This window comes from Lipotes vexillifer, unplaced genomic scaffold (genome assembly GCF_000442215.2).
Source record: "Lipotes vexillifer unplaced genomic scaffold, Lipotes_vexillifer_v1.1 scaffold58, whole genome shotgun sequence".
NCBI classification, from domain to species: domain Eukaryota; kingdom Metazoa; phylum Chordata; class Mammalia; order Artiodactyla; family Lipotidae; genus Lipotes; species Lipotes vexillifer.
In genome coordinates, this window is record NW_006781997.1 from 4249576 (window position 1) to 4267360 (window position 17785).

Genomic DNA, 17785 nt, shown 5'->3' on the forward strand with positions numbered 1-17785 from the left:
GACTCCACCGCAGGATCCTGTTAAACCACACGCGCGCGCGCGCACACACTCACTCTGTCTCTCTCTCGCGCGCGCACAGCCCGGCGCTCAGTACCACAGCAGCTTTCATTCACAGTGTGTTCACAGCAGAGCGGTCATGGCCGTCTGGTTGAGGGGTCTGAGGCAGTCTCTGGGGGCCAAGTAGGCAGCGTTGGTCGCGGGGTTGACCTGCGGCTTTTGATAGGTGGGATCGGCGCGCCCCGCGGCTGAGCCGCCGCCGCCCTTGGGCTTGTCGTAGCCCGGGTCCGCGGGCGCGGGGCTCGGCGGCAGCTGGTAGCTGGCGGCCGGGGAGAAGGCGCCGGAAGAGAGGGAGTGCTTGTGCGCCGGCCCGGGCCCCGGCACGCGGTAGCCGCTCCGCGCCGAGAAGGTGTGAGCCCGGGCCAGGTGCCGCTCCACGATGGGCGTGGCATACTCGGGCTCGGGGTTGGTCAAGGGCAGGGCGTACTCGTGGCGGCCGGCCGGGAGGGGGCAGTCGTAGTGGCCGCCAGCCTCGGCGTCCGGCCCCGCCTCATGGGCCTCGGTGTCCATCGGCCGGAAGGTAGAGCCCTTCCTGGTGACCGTTCCGGTGCCAATCATGAGAGGCTGCTGGTAATCTGAAACCCAAAGGGCAGATGTTTGTGCACCGCGCCCCGCCCCCCCCCCACACCATACACCCACAAACTGGCTGTCTAGAGGGGGTGCTCTGCTGAGGGCCTGACGTGTACGGGGCAGGAAGAGAAAGATTAAGATGTAAAAGGCACAGACGCCACACTTAGGGGTTTACATAACTACACAGGTGCTTTAGGAAGCCTCAAGGCTCCGAGGAACCTAGAGAGGCGGAGCTAACCTCTAACCACACCTAGGGGTAGGAGGGAACAACTTCACGGGGAGCTCTTAGGCTGACTCCTGAAAGGCCACGTTTTGGAGGTGGAGGTAACACTGTCAGGAAAGGGAAAAGTGATTGAACAACGTGTTAAACAACCATGAACATAGAGTGTGATGTTGCCAGAGCATGAGGGACATGGAGGAATTTAATAGGATATGAAGACCAAAGTAATAGGTTTGGGGCTAATGATAAGGATAAAGCTCAAAGCTTTACTGAGTCTTACTTGGTGCCAGGCACTATTCTATGACATTAAGATATCAATTAGTTAAATCCTCTGGAAAAAAAGTACTATGAGGTAGGGTCTATTATTCCCTTTTACAAATGGAAAACTGAAGCAGAGAGAGATTAATTTTTCCAAGATTACACAGGTAGCAGCCAGTGGGTCAAGAATTTGAACACGTGTCCCAAGTGCGAGCTGTTATCCATGTGCTAGATCATGGAGGGCACTGAGTGCCTTGCTAGGAAGTTTGGTTTAATGCTGTAGAAACCTACAAAGATTCTAAATTTAGAGACTGGCAGAAGAGGTAACCATGGAGGGAGACTGAAGAGGGAAAGATTAAAAAAACCCAAAAAGCAGAGAAATGAGACATATAAGTCATAAATTAGGGGACTGGCAGCAGCTCTGGAAAGGCCACACTTTGGGGACAGGTATCAGAGGAATTTGTCACCAATGACGTAGGGAGGGTATGACCAAAGAGGACACCTCCCAGATATTAAGCCCTGAAAACTGGGATGCCCATTCAGAAGCCACTTAGAAAAGGAATGCACAGAGCACATAGGTTAAGGGTTAGGAACGATGGGTTCAATTTTGGATCCCCTGAGGACCTGGTGACACTTGCAGGAGATGATGTCCAGCAGGCAAGAATTACTGACTTACTGGGGACCAGGAGGGAAGTCTGGATGTGAGCTGCAGAGCAGATAAAAAGGAAGGGAATGGCTCTGCCGGGAGCTCTGGAGTGTAGTGGGTGGGACTGCAGATGAGTGGAGGCAAGAGTGGGGCCTTGCATGTTTCAGGTGCCCAGAAGGACCACGCAGCGAGGAAGAAGAGGCTGGGCCAGAAGCTAAAGGAGAATGAAAGGAGGGGCTCTCCACTCTCCTCGCCTCACCCCCGAGGCAGAGCCTGAACTGTCCGAGGAAAGGAACAAGAAGACGGATTCTGACTGGAGAATTACTCCCTTTGCCCCTGAAGCAGGTCAAGCAGCCTTTCCATTGGTACCTTTCTGACTTTCGTATATAACAGTAGCCCTGGGGCATGGCCTGAAAGCCCACATTTCTAGCAAGCTCCCAGATGCTGCTGTCGGTCCTCAGAACACACTCTGAGTAGCAAAAAGCTAGAGCAGTGCTACTCACAGTGGTCTGTGGATGCCTACCTGTCTGAGAACTGTTTGTGACAGATCTGTAAAGAGACAAGTGCACAAATGGATAGAAAGTGTTCAGATCTTGCAGCAATTTGAGAGGAGTGATTTTATGTCCCTTGAACCTATTAGAAAATTAGAGCTTTGTATTTTGTCTTTTTAAACATTTCATTTACTAATTTATACTGTATTTTACAAAAATTTTAGTCCTTGATGGATTAAAGAAATAAAAGGCAAAAACTGGATCCTTCCTCACAAATCGTTTGAGAAGCTTGACTCTCAATAATGGCTTGTCAGGGACCTTGAGGCCATTCTAACAGATTCCTTCATCTCCTACCTCCAATTCGTCAAGGGCAGGAGCTATGCTCAGTTCATCTTTCTAGTCCCTTTTTCCTAGTGCCTTAATCAAAACCTTAGTAACAAAAACAGATTAGTTAAGGGCTCCCAGATTTCACTGGTACTTCAGGACCATTGCTCTGGGTGTCATTAGAGGCCCTGCAGGTGTAAGAGCCTTGGCTGAATGGGGCTTTTGGGAAATATTTCAGTGTCACTTTGTAACTCTGTGCAGAGCAGAGAGAAAATGTCACAAATTACTGCTTTACTAGACCCCATCTAAACAAAAGATTTTGGTCTTATTTCTCTTCCTGGTCTCCCCTCTCCCATAAGCAGCACCTCCTGGCTAACAGCATGGTCACGGAGACTTGGTACCTACCTGCCATATCACTTGTGATGAGATCCAACTTTTGTGTCATCTCCTTTTCATTATCGTAGCTGATGGTAAACTCAGCTGACTGATGCCTGGCAAAGGGATATTTGATCTGCTTCCAACAGTCTGGAATAAAGATAACATGAAACAAACTAATCTCTCAGAAGTGTAACACATTTACTCCACCACAGGTTCCAGGTTAAGTCAGAGGTCAGGCTGCCTTTTGCCAGCTGACTGTGACAGATACACAACCACAGCTCTCCAGGTGTGTGTGGTGGACACAGCATGATGAGGTCACAACAACAACAGCACACACCATCCCAACCATGCTTTCTACTCTGCGGGTAAAATGTATTTGTGTACCCGTCAGGTCCCAGATTATCCTTAGGTCAGACCACCTGGGCATGGTTTTCCCTAATCTGCACTGGCATGGTGTTTGTGACTGTGAGGGGTCAATGCAAGCTGGCTGTTTAGAGCCTAGGGAGGTGGAGTCCCAGGTGGTCCTTGAGATTCTCAGGAGGGTCCTGCCCTGCTGCCCTCTCTCTCGACTGCAGCTGACTCATTGCTTGGCATCCTGTGTCCTAAGGATTTTCTGAAACCCGCCCTGCCTAGTCCTTCCCTAGAGTGAAAAATACAATGGAGGCCTGAAGATGCTGGGAGTGCCGGGCAATGTCCAGTTCACAGATGGGGATTTTATAACTTCTCCTTGGTGACAGGCAGCGTGGTGATGTAAATTCCAGTTGCCAAAAAAAAGTAATTAATTAATTTTGATAAATGATGGGATGATGTTGAACAAAAGTAAAAATAAACTGGCTATGAAGATTCTGAATTAAGAGACAGGATACAATATATTCCTTCCTGGTAGATTTGTTAACTTAAAGCTATTAGATCTTATTTCTTAAACCATATAAGTGTAGGGTTTAATCAGGATCTGCTGATTAAAAGCACCTAATCATGCTTTTAATCAGCAGATTCTCGCCCTTCCTCAAGGACAGAATAAAACTGTAGATAGTTTTTTCAACCAACCTGTTTTCTGAGCCTTAGCTGATCCATAAGTATTTCCTTTCTTCTTCCTCCTATCAAGACAAAAAATCCCACTGAAAAGATTTCTAAATGATAAGTACTGTTCATAAAATAATACATGATATTTTCTACCTCTATACAACTTGTTTTTAAAATAGAAGTTCACATTTTATCTTGGGAGAAGTAATGCTGCTTTCTACACATGAACATACGAAGAGTAAACTTTTGTGACTGTTTACATAATTCGAGAAAAATTTTTTTTAAATGTGAAGTCACATACTTTCTAAGGACTACAAAGATTCCCACTCCAGCAACCAGCAGGACGAGGAGCACCAGTGGAGTAACAATAGTTATGACGTTTAACCCTAAGAAGGGGAAAAGACATCATATTACAGCAGAAATGAACAGCAACCAAATTTCATGATCTAAAACTGAATACTGATTTGAAAGGTCCTCAGTGGTTTAACATGTCGGGGACAAGAATACATGCTAGGCATTTACTGATATTGGAAAGCAAAAAGAGAGGATTCAGGGCTTCCCTGGTGGCGCAGTGGTTGAGAGTCCGCCTGCTGATGCGGGGGACACGGGTTTGTGCCCCGGCCCGGGAAGATCCCACATGCCACGGAACGGCCGGGCCTGTGAGCCATGGCCGCTGAGCCTGCGGGTCTGGAGCCTGTGCTCCGCAACGGGAGAGGCCACAACAGTGAGAGGCCCGCGTACCGCAAAGGAAAAAAAATGTATAGAAAGGTATGGAATGGAATGTCTCCCTTCCACCTCTGTTCTTCCTCTATGTGAAATTATGTTTCTTGACATTTTTCCAGATATACTTGGATGAATACATATATATATATATATATATATATATATATATATATATAGAGAGAGAGAGAGAGAGAGAGAGAGAGAGAGAGATGCTGTATCACCCCCCCCTTTTACACACATGGTCGAGTGCTATGTAAACTGTTCTGTACCATGCTTATGTTTTTAAGCTGTCAGTGTGTCTCAGAGAACTTTCTATATTACTAACACATTCCTTTTTTTATGGCTGTAGAGTATTCCATGATATGGATGTGCTATTGTTTTATTTTTCTATAAAAGATTTACATAGTGTTTGAAGGGCACACGTTTGTTTCCAGTCTTTTTCTACTTACAATAGTGTAATGAAAAGTGTGGACATATATTATTTTACACATGTGCAGATATCTCTGGACCATCTGCCCCCAGACACTTATATGACACAGAAAAAAAGAATGTTGTTGAAGCTACCGTATTATTGGCTGGAGTACAAGTTATATTCCTTAAGAAACCGCAAAACGATAACTGCCCTACCTTTGGGCATTTCTTCAGAGGGGATGGGTTTTAAGATTGTCTCATCTTCTCTGTTAGTTGAACCAACAGTATTTAGGCTTGTTTTGCTCCACACCAATGAGTCATTACCTGAGCGAGAAGAGATGTTAGAGAAACCACATTAATAACAACAATTTGTGAAAGAAGGTGACCAGAATCCAGTAACTCACTGACTCACCCTGAGTCCTACTTGGTGCAATCTGGCAGCCAAGGAGCTCCACTTTCAAGGCTATCCTCTGGTGCCACGTCTGGGGGATAACACGCACATATCTGGCCACGATGGGAGGGATGAAATTGTTCCGCACAGGGTCCCGAAAATTAGAGTTGCCCTGAAACACCTGTAGGAACAGGTAACCTTTACCTGAAGATTCTATTAGTTTCTAGGTCTTTATCAATCTACTCACACCTGGTTATATGAAATCAAAGTGAGGATTCTATGTCTGTTGCTTTTTTATAGACATGCTTGATATTGAAGATACAAGGCTTTGCACTCAAAGGCTAAGTAATCGGGTGCTGTGCATCTGTTTTTGGAAACACACTGATGAACTGATGAAAATATTTGGAGGCCCACTCTCCTACTCAGTTCCTTCCTCCAGAGTGTCTCTTACCTTTTCTTCATTATTCACAATTCCTTTATAGGTCTCCCACTTGGAGTCGTTGTTTCTGAAGTTCATTACAAAACTCTTTACATAAAAGTCGAAATTTGACTGTGTGGATCCAGTGGTCCTAATTCCTTGTAAGAAAATATTATTTATGGGTTAGTTTAAAAAATATGTTATACAACATGTATTATAACTTCAGGTTTCTTTTCTGTTTTTCCCTCTCATTTGAAATTGCAAATCATTTTACAGGCCTGCTTTTCTTATCTGCATTTAGAAACGTGATGACAGATGAGTGTTTTCACACTGACAATATGCCGTAAAAAGGTTTCAGCACGGAGATATCAGCTCTCTCACCCACACATCCATCCTTACCCCCTGCATACAGGTTCTTCCCACAGAGACAATGTGAAGATTTGTTACTTTTGAAAAAGACACGGCAACTGACAAAGGATTAATCTCCAAAATATACAAGCGGCTCATGCAGCTCAATATCAAAAAAACAAACAACCCAATTCAAAAATGGGCAAAAGACCTAAGCAGACATTTCTCCAAAGAAGATATACAGACTGCCAACAAACACATGAAAGGATGTTCAACATCATTAATCATGAGAGAAATGCAAATCAAAACTACAATGAGGTATCACCTCACGCCAGTCGTCAAAAAATCTAGAAACAATAAATGCTGGAGAGGGTGTGGAGAAAAGGGAACCCTCCTGCCCTGTTGGTGGGAATGTAAATTGATACAGCCACTATGGAGAACACTATGGAGGTTCCTTAAAAAACTAAAAATTGAACTACCATACAACCCAGCAATCCCACTACTGGGCATATACCCTGAGAAAACCATAATTTGAAAAGATATATGCACCCCAATGTTCAGTGCAGCACCATTTACAATAGCCAGGACATGGAAGCAACCTAAATGTCCATCAATAGATGAATAAAGAAGATGTGGTACATATATACAATGGAATATTACTTAGCCATAAAAAGGAACGAAACTGACTTATTTGTAGTGAGGTGGATGGACCTAGAGTCTGTCATACAGAGTGAAGTAAGTCAGAAGGAGAAAAACAAATACCGTATGCTAACACATATATATGGAATCTAAGAAAATGGTACTGATGAACTTAGTGGCAGGGCAGGAATAAAGACGCAGATGTAGAGAACGGACTTGACACAGGGTGGGAAGGGGAAGCTGGGACGAAGTGAGAGAGTGGCATGGTCATATATACACCACCAAATGTAAAACAGATAGCTAGTGGGAAGCAGCCGCATAGCACAGGGAGATCAGCTCGGTGCTTTGTGACCACCTAGAGGGCTGGGATAGGGAGGGTGGGAGGGAGACGCAAGAGGGAGGGGATATGGGGATATATGTATGCGTATAGCTGATTCACTTTGTTGTACAGCAGAAACTAACAACACTGTAAAGCAATTATACTCCAATAAAGATTTAAAAAAAAAAAAGACATGGAGTACTCTGAGGTGGGGGCACCTGTGCAAATTCAAAACATAATTTCAACTGCAAGTCATCTTGTTTTGTGAAACTGCACTCGTTTCAGTACCTGTTATTTTCTTTTTCTCTCCCAAATCTATCCTCAGCCACTCTCGTTTGTGGTTCTTGCTCCTGTCCCCCGAAGCCCATGACGGGCCTTGGTCCTGAAGTCGGGCTTGGCCAGGAGACCAACGGACCTGCTCTCCGGTCTCATTGATCCACTCCCAAGAAGAAGAAGCTCTGATTTGCCGGTCAGCTTCCAAACTCAAGGATCTGCTGCAACCTAGAAAAAAAGGGCAGGGAACTATTTCAGATATAGACACAAAATGAAAACCAGAAAAACAAAGCACCCCGTTTCACCTAGAATTACTCGGTTGATTTACTTCCATTCTGATATTGAATCAACTGTTTAATTACTAGTTTTTTAATGATTCAGACTTGCATTTGACTCGCTGATGCTGTGGTATCTTGATACTATTGCTGCTTTTCTTCTTAATGGACCTTATATCCCCTATAAGTGACATCTCTTTGTCCCCACTGTAGATTTTCCTTTCTAATCTAAATTCACCATGATTTCAACGAAGTACAAGGTGTCCTAAAAGCTGAAAATGCTGAGGTTCTTCTCACTTGATCAGAGGGAGGACTCCACGCTCTCTACCCCTGAAGAGCAGGTACGTCAGGTGCTCTGAAGATCAGTTAATTGTACCCAACATCACCCCTGGGAGCTTAACTATACCATGTCCAAGACAATGTGGAGGTTGCAGATAAAGGCCAGTCTTCCTCCTGGGCAGAGAAGACATGTTTGTATTGTTCTCCTTGAAATGTTATTTTATGTGAGGGAGAATATGTCCCCAGAACATATTCCATGACAGAGGGGCTAAAAAGCCTTTATGCTATTCATTTTCAATAACGTCATTCCAGATACACACATCAAATTGCACTGCTCAAAAGATTTTTCTGTTAAAATCTGACATAAAGGAATTTACCTTAACTGTCATTTCAAATTTTCATTTTTTTCTGGCAAAAGTTTTAGATTATAAAGAAAAAAATTTTTTTTCCTAATGTTAACTGGGTTTATTGTCTGATGTATTTTTAAGTCACAGCATACTTGGTGCTACATGACCTGAGGGGAAAAGAAAAAATTAATCTTTTAAACCATATCATCTGAGGGGTATGGAAGAATAAACTACCCCTGAAGATTTTAAAATATCAAATTCTTAAGGAAAGCATGATCCTTACCATTGGTGGTAAACAGAAATCGCTTGTCTGACAGGGAACCACTGAAATAATAAACACAAAGATAAGGAGGTTAGTTGCTTAACTGGATCTTAATGACTGGTACAGCGCTATAGGATGGGGCTCAGAGCCCTCCCACACCCCACGTGGTCCTCAGAGCACCCGGCAAGGCTACTGTTATTATCTCTGTCATTGGTATTTCATAGACCAAGAAACTCAGGCCCTTCGAAGGTAAGCAACTTTCCTAAATTCATAGAGGTGACAAGCAGCCAGGACTCTTGAGATACTGCTTTTGAATCACAATCCTGTGCTGTTTCCATCACGCCACATTGTACTGGGAAGGAACAGGCACATATACAGTCTCCACACTTAAATCCCAATTAATGAATACGTAGTGATGGAGACAGAAAGGATGGCTGCCCTGAACACTCCCTTTGCTTCAGAAGGCACCCCTACAGCGCCCCACTCGCTTCAACAATCAAGGACCACTGAGACATGAAGATGCCTGATCACTTTTAAAAGAATGAGCATGTCAGTCTAGCTGAATTCCCTACAGACTTCTCCACTCCTTCCCTGAGGGGTCCTGCCCCAGCAGCGTCGCTCCGCAAAGAGCCTCCGCCCGGGTCTCTCTCTCTCCAGTCACACTCCTACCTACTGCAGTAAGGACACCAAACCATGAACCAGCTCCTGCTTCTGGATGACAAGGTGCAGCTGGAGAAAACTCAGAGCACCTCACTGACGGGTCCTGAACTGCTGCAAGACAGGCCTGCACATCTGGCATTGATCCCTGGGCCTCTGGACCCCCCAGTTCTGTACCTTGTATTACTCTCCTGGTGAATTTATCAAATCAGCCTTGCTCGGCAGTTGTCTCCTTCTGCGGAAAAGAGGTTCCTAAGGCCTGAGATCACATGTATCTTTTTGTAAATCCCTCACCAACTCAATGCTGTAACAATATGTAGAATGAATAGAGAACTTGGAATTCTCAAGATTAATCTTACATGCATCGTACTTACTACATTAGATATTACAGATAAACAAAAAAAGGTAGATGTCGCTGTCATGTTCAGTTATTTTACAATCTGAGAGTACTCCTATTTTAAATGTTTAACTCTGAATTATTGTGGCAGTAATGGACAGAAAGGGTACTGAAATGTGAAATCCACAGAGAATCCAAAACTAGTCTGGACAGAAGCACCTTCACAGCAACATTTTGTTTTTGTTCTTAAGTAACAGGTTTTTCTTTCATATTCTTTGTCCACCCTCAGGCAGAGACTCTGTAAGCCCTGGTTTTCCATGGTTTTCCACATCAAGAGTCTATTATAATCTGTGCTGAATATAACGCAGGCACCAATCATTTCGTACAGGAGAAAATGCAGACCCACCTGGGTCATGGGACCTTCTTCAGTTCACAGTTAGTGGCCAAGCAGGGGTGAGGACCCAGCTTTCCTAACCTTTAAAGAAAGGTGCACACTGTTGCAATCTGTGTTTAAATTTGTTAAGGTTTCAGAGCCTCTCTTTGACTGATTTTTGCATTTTCTCTAATGTTCCTGCATGAAGTATTACACTTGAAGTTTGGCCCAGATTAGCCCAAATAATACTGCTGCAACCCCGATCACCTAAACGCACTCCCACTGCCATGAGACATTAAAATAGTTACTTTGTTGTTGTTGAAAAAGAGAAGTTAAGGAAAGAAGGTTAGCTTTGGAGTTCATCCTGAGAAGAAAATGCTGGGTAAGGTTCTGCTGCTAAGATCTCTCTGCCTGGCTTTCCTCTATTATCAGCTGGAATATGTTTTTCCATTTCACCCAATTAAGCTAATTAAATTCAACCACTAGAGAATTCTATAGGTAAATAAGCTTCCTCTTTGAAAACCCCCTAGGGAAAATGGGGTTCTAAGGCAGTCACACATTAGGGTGAATGAATTCGATCAGATTCCAGGAACTGCCAGCCTTCCTTCCCAGAGGGCTGTAGAAGCAATCAGGAAGAGCCTGAGGTAAACAAAGAAAAGCCTTCCCTGCAGATGGTTTGAGCCATCATCCTCTGTGTGAGGTCAATCGCTCTTCCTGATTCCATTCTGGTCTCCTCAGATCAAGGAAGTGACCTGACCCGGGATGAATCCCAGAAGAACCCTAGATATTTACTTTAGGGACCACTTCTTCCTCAGCTGCAATGCTTCCTTCTGTGTTTCTTCCTGAACGCCAAACAATCATGTGTGGGAACAGAAGTTCAATGACCGCATGTACAGTGCCTCCCCAACAGCGAAACAGCACAGATCAAAACAACTGCTCCCTGAAGATCTGGGAATGAAAACGAGTGGAAGAGACTGTATGAGCGCACAGTTTACTCTTTTCTGTTCAGTACAAAAAGATGGTGCCAAACCACAGAGCCAGAAGGGAGAAGGGGCCTTGACATAATTCTAGACTTTGTCTACTTCCACCAAAACAAAAATCGGACCATTATTAGTTCAAATAACTACATGGAATGTGGAGCAAAACTTTTCCTAATTCATTAATGGTTTAGATTTCTGGACTCTTACTTTCGCATCAAAGTTTAATATTAAATTATATAAAGTGACTTCATATGTATTTAGTCCAGTTGATGTAGCAGAATCGAGAACATTATGTCTTTTACTTAATAGTTTAAATAACTTTTCTTCAAAAGCAAAATAAAATCCAAGTAGTACAAGTTAAACTTTTTACTATCCTATTTTTCTACAAAAGAAACATTCAAATGTATTCAAACAGGCAAGAGGGTCCAAAAACAGATTTAAAGCCAAAGGCCAGTTCTTCGTTCCTATTTGGAGACAGCAGCACCTAACAAATCTAGGCCACAGCTTGATACCTTCCTAAAACAGCACCTTATTATCCATAGAGCAAACAATAAAAAACATAAAAAGAAACAGATTCTCCCAATGTTCATTGCAGCACTATTTACAACAGCAAAGACATGGAAGCAACCTAAATGCCCATTGACAGAGGAATGGATAAAGATGTGGTACATATATACGGTGGAATATTACTCAGCCATAAAAAAGAATGAGATAATGCTATTTGCAGCAATAAGGATGGACCTAGAGATTATCATACTAAGTGAAGTAAGTCAGAAAAAGACAAATATATGATATCACTCATATGTGGGATCTGATTTTTAAAAATGATACAAATGTGGGATCTGATTTTTAAAAATGATACAAATGAACTTATTTACAAAACAGAAACAAACTTACAGATACCTGAAACAAACTTATGGTTACAAAGGGGAAACTTGGGGGGTAGGGATAATTCAGAAGCTTGGGATGAACATACACTACTATACATTAGATAACCAACAAGGACCCACTGTATAACACAGGGAACTCTATTCTGTGATAACCTATATAAGAAAAGTATCTAAAAAAGAATGACTATATGTATATGTATAACTGAATCACTTTGCTGTAGACCTGAAATGAACACAACACTGTAAATCAACTATACTCCAATAAAATTTTTTTAAAATCCTCAAAAAAGAATGACTATATGTATATGTTATAAAGCAGAAACTAACACACCATTGTAAAGCAATTATACCCCAATAAAGATGTTAAAGAATACACAGGTTCGAGCCCTCGTCCAGGAAGATCCCACATGCCATGGAGCAACTAAGCCCGTGCACCACAACTACTGAGCCTGCACTCTAGAGCCTGCGAGCCCCAGCTACTGAGCCCATGTGCCACAACTACTGAAGCCTGTGCGCCTAGAGCCCGTGCTCTGCAATGAAGAGTAGCCCCCGCTCGCTGCAACTAGAGAAAGCCGGCACGCAGCAACAAAGACACAATGCAATCAAAAATAAATAAATAAAATAAAAAACAAAAAAATGTATATACATATGTGTGTGCATATATGTAAGTATATATAATACATGTGTATATATTATAAAATTTTATTTATGTAAATAGTACATATGTGTGTACACATACATGTGCATATATGTCAGCTGTATCTGCAGATTCTGCATCCCCAGATTCAACCAATCACAGAGTGAAAATATTCAGAAAAAAAAAAATTCCAGAAAATTCCAAGAAGTAAAATTGGAATTTGCCACATGCTGGCGCCTATTTACACAACATTTACATTGTACTTACAACTATTTACATAGCATTTACATTGTATTAGGTATAAATAATCTAGAGATGATTTAAAGTACCTGGGAGGATGTGCATAGTTATATGTAAAGATTATGACATTTTATTATAAGGGACTTGAGCATCCATGGATTTTGGTATCCACGGGGGTCTTGGAACCAATCCCCAAGGACACTGTACAGTGGCTCAAGGAGCACTGTTCCCTCAGTAGGCAGCCATCCATTCCAAAGCGAGTGTCCCTCTGGACCATTCCAAGCTGCCTGTTTATACTGGTGGACAGCTGGATCACAAGGCTGGCCTATTTTAGTTCAAACAGCTCTAGTTTTCCACCCTAGAAGCTGAGGAAACCTGAAAGCATTAAAAGCTGAGGTTGAAGTGTTTAAAGCAATTGACATACTTTTTTCTTATGAAGCTAAAAGATCAGAGGATAACACGGAACAGAGAAGTTAACAATGTTAAAAAAAAAAAAAAAAGCCATCTTATTTTCACTTCCCAACTATTATTCATCCTTAAGAGACTGTCTCTAGGGATCCTCTAGGGAGTTCAGTGGTTCTGCTGGGTTTATGTCAGTCCCTTATCTCCTTCAGTATCTCTGGTGATATTGGTGATGATCAGTAATTTACAGAATCAGGAAAAACTAGAGAGGAATAAGCTTTATCCCCTCCCGCTGGAGCACCTGAGAGTAGAATGCTCCTCTCTCCTGGGGCTTCGGATGTGTGCTATCCTAACTTACTTGTCAGTGAGCTTTTTTATTGCTGCATTTGTCTTCCACACTGACAGCATCAATGCTGCTCTAAGCAGTCACACACATTTTTCCCAGTTGACATGCCCTTGGTATCACATGCCTGCAGCCCTTTCCAGGCTGTGAGCTGATGACTTGTGCCTGCGGGGTTACCTTCCACTCGGAACAAAAGGCAAAGTACTTACTGCCTTGAGAGCACACCATTGGCCAGGATCCCTTCGTATCGACTCATGCCTCTGCGCAGAAGCACGCCAATCTGACCGCCCACTTCATCTGCAATTACTCCTGCATGGATGGCGGCTTTGCATAGTAAAGAGGTCTGAAACACAGCAACATCTCACTTACAAATGGCTCAACAATACATCTAAAATATAGCGGGAGCTTTTACATTTTGTTACAACTTGTGCTCAGGATCCCTATTTGACCCCTGACATGGCTAAATTATAATTCATTTAAATAAAAAGTAGAAGGGGGTGGAAAAAATTATTGGCTAACTATCTCAGAATGACATCAGAGTCATTCTATTTATGCTGATGAACCTGGGAACCCTTCTACTAGGGAGGAAGGAAGGGAGATAATTCACAGTATTCATGGCTCCCCAGTGAATAACGCCTCCTGGGGGTGTGGTCATCTCCCACACCGACTCTGAACTGGGCCCTGGCGCTTGCTTTGTTCTGCTGCAGGTAACGTGGCCTGGCAAACTGCCACACGTCAGCGAGGCCACCTTAGACTCCCACCCCAGATGACCTGCCACACGACTGCAGCTGCAGGCGCAATTCTAGGTAAAGGAAGCTTAAGAACCAACCAGCCCACACTGCCGACCCACAGACTCATCAGCAAAGAACATGGCTGTCATTCTAAGCCACTAGGTTTTGGGATGACTTGTTCAGCAAGAATAGGTAACATTATTAGTTTCTTACATTCGCTTTACTAAATATACATACTGAGGATCATTTGAAAAGGTGAACCTTCCATACCATAGCTTCATTTTAAAATTAGATTTAACAAGGCATCAACACCAAAATGGTAGTGTCAGCCACAGAACACTGAATAAAACAGAAAACTTCATGAAGGTCTCAGAGTGATGACGAGCAACCCAGGGCCCAAGGCCTCCATCTCAATTCCTGAATCTCCTCTGAGAGGGTCAAACAGCTGGCACCTGCTCAGCCCTCCAAGGCTGCTGGCTGGTGTGACAAACCCAGCAGGGGTACCTGGCAGGCTCTGATTAGCCGGGGATCCTGTGGTTGAAAGTGGGACTGCAGGAAGAAGTGGAACTGTTCCACGGGGTGCCCAGGCCCGTACGTCCCCCTCGAGCACAGACCCATGGGGGAGGGTGATTAGGTATTTAGCCCAGGACTGAGGGGCCGAGAGGACCTTTTCCTAAATAAATTTTAGCAATGCCCTGCTTCTCTGCAATGGCTAGTGCCGAAAAGAGAAAAGCAGCTCATGAAATTGTTTCAATAACTGAACTTCAGAGTTTCTCTTTGTGTTAATGACAATACTGTTTACCTTATTGCAGTGGAAAGTTTTCCTTAGATTTAGGTTACAATATTAGGAGGACCAGTGAGACCAACTGTATTTTGCAACTAATGTGGTTGCAATAAAACTGAGAACTTTTGTGATCTTTAACGTAGAGAGCTCATACTTCCCAAACTAGATTAGATTTGGCAAAGGGAGTCAGTTTTGCAATGACTGCTATCATAGTGAAAAAGGGGAGAGGATTTCATGACAGAGAAGAAATATGAGAATGCTGAAACTGATGCAGATACTACCCTTCTTGATTTTGGGGGAGAAAAAGAATTAGAAGAGAAAGATAGTACTCTTTCCTTTTTTTTTTTTGCAGTATGAGGGCCTCTCACTGTTGTGGCCTCTCCCGTTGTGGAGCACAGGCTCTGGACGTGCAGGTTCAGCGGCCACGGCTCACGGGCTCAGCGGGATCCTCCCAGACCAGGGCACGAACCCGTGTCCCCTGCATCGGCAGGCGGACTCTCAACCACTGCACCACCAGGGAAGCCCAAGATAGTACTCTTTAAAGAGACAGCTTCCATTTTCATTTTTTCTGAATTTTCTTAAAAAGGTTTCTTATTACTGTTTTAGACTCTTAGGGTACAAAATAGAGGAGCTAGCTGTAAAAATCCTGGATTTAAATTCAGCGATTTAGTACATCATGCTGACTCTGCCTCTAACTCTACCAGGTGTGATTAAGTCACCTCCCTGCTCTGGACCCGGCTTCCCAATTCATCTTCACAATGAAAAGGCTGGACTGGGTGATGTCTAGAATCACCTTGTGATTCTAAAGGGCACACTGTGTACCTCTTATAGGGTCCATGCAGGCCTGCCTCCCTCTCTCAGCCCCAAATGAAAAGCAAAGTGGTCAGCCGGGCATCTATTCCCTTGTCCCTAGGATCACCTGGCTTCCTTAGAATTCAGTCTGGGGATGGGACGGTCTTCATCCCAGCATCCCTGCCCTGTGTGTAGAGCTCTCACTGGACTTGGCATGTACAAGGGCCTCCTTGGTAACAAGAAGACAGATTCACAGGCCAACAAGCAACACGACCCATCAGATATTCTCATTTCCCACAGTCCCCAGCATTGAGGGAACCCAGTGGTATGTGCCCCTTTTATGGAGTTTATTTCATCGCATTATTGCATGTTAAATTACACGTATTTATTTAATATTTTTTCATAATATTAAAGGCAGGCCATAGGATACATCCCCAAGAGAATAACCACCAGATCTGGCTATCATATTATTATAATAAAATTATCAGCCCTTTCCTGAGTTATTTCCTTAAAAAAAAAATCACTCACTCACCCATTAACTTAAATAAAATTGATGTTTTCTAAAATTGGGGATTTTTTGGTATCAAATTTTAAAATTCACACTCACTGAACCTGCTTTTTAAAAATTTCCTTTTGAACAGTAGATTTATATTTTATTTTCTAGCTATTGTGAGGTCTAAACCTCACCGAAATGTAAATATAGGAAAGCCTATGTTAATTAGTGATTACCTTAAACAAACAAAATAATTTAAATGTAATTCTTCAGGGAAGGGAATGCAATGGACAGTTGAGGAGAACACATGCAAGACTCATGAACTTGAAGGTTGATGGAACTAAACATCCCTGAAGTTCACTGAGCCACAAAAGATGGCCAAGCAGATCAGCATGAGAAGATTTAATTCTCAAAGCAGTTATCAAATCATCCCAGAATTGGAGTATTTTCTTAAGTCTTCCTTTAGGAAAAGTCAACTTGTACGAGAAAGTATTGACAAAGTATTAAAATAAAATGTAATATAAACATTTTAGGTGGAAGGTGCCTCCGCTAACCTGATAGTTGAGCTGCTGAATTGCCTGGGTCCACGTCTCCGTCCAACCAGTATGTCCTCTCCATGACCTCCTCCAGCTGGAATTTAGCCTGGACAAACAACTCTCCCTGCCCCACTGTTGGTCCGCCACATAAAAGAATGATTACCGTGTGGTTGGCAGGGTCCTGGTGCTCCAGCCACGTGTCAAGCCTGAGCCTCTGACGTGGGAGAGCTGAGTTCAGGACACTGGTCCACAAGAGACCTCCCTGCCCCTCATAATATCAAACAGCAAAAGCTGTCACAGACAGCTCCATCTCAATGCTAAGACCCAGCTCCACTCAAGGACCAGCAAGCTACAGTGCTGGACACCCTATGCCCAACAACTAGCAAGACAGGAACACAACCCCACCCATTAGCAGAGAGGCTGCCTAAAATCATAACACACCAAAACACACCACCAGATACGGACCTGCCCACCAGAAAGACAAGATCCAGCCTCATCCACCAGAACACAGGCACCAGTCCTCTCCACCAGGAAGCCTTCAAAACCCACTGAACCAAACTTACCCATTGGGGGCAGACACCAAAAACAATGGGAACTACGAACCTGAAGCCTGGGAAAAGGAGACCCCAAATACAGTAAGTTAAGCAAAATGAGAAGACAGAGAAACACAGAGCAGTTGAAGGAGCAAGGCAAAAACCCACCAGACCTAACAAATGAAGAGGAAACAGGCAGTCTACCTGAAAAACAATTCAGAGTAATGATAGTAAAGATGATCCAAAATCTTGGAAATAGAACAGAGAAAATACAAGAAACGTTTAACAAAGACCTAGAAGAACTAAAGAGCAAACAAACAATGATGAACAACACAAGAAATGAAGAATTCTCTAGAAGGAATCAATAGCAGAATAACTGAGGCAGAAGAACAGATAAGTGACCTG

General features: G+C 43.3%; 1 protein-coding gene across 1 annotated transcript in view; it reads right to left on the bottom strand.

The window, feature by feature from the left end:
• Window positions 1-120: 120 nt before the first annotated feature.
• Window positions 121-17785, bottom strand: part of DCBLD1 (discoidin, CUB and LCCL domain containing 1) — a 65779-nt gene continuing 48114 nt past the window's right edge. The window contains exons 6-15 of the mRNA XM_007454921.1: window positions 13721-13854; window positions 8674-8714; window positions 7505-7717; window positions 5944-6068; window positions 5514-5673; window positions 5318-5425; window positions 4269-4353; window positions 3992-4041; window positions 2972-3091; window positions 121-632 (exon numbers count right to left, since the gene is read on the bottom strand). Coding sequence (XP_007454983.1) covers window positions 121-632; window positions 2972-3091; window positions 3992-4041; window positions 4269-4353; window positions 5318-5425; window positions 5514-5673; window positions 5944-6068; window positions 7505-7717; window positions 8674-8714; window positions 13721-13854 — 1548 coding nt within the window. The remainder of the gene's footprint in view (window positions 633-2971; window positions 3092-3991; window positions 4042-4268; window positions 4354-5317; window positions 5426-5513; window positions 5674-5943; window positions 6069-7504; window positions 7718-8673; window positions 8715-13720; window positions 13855-17785) is intronic.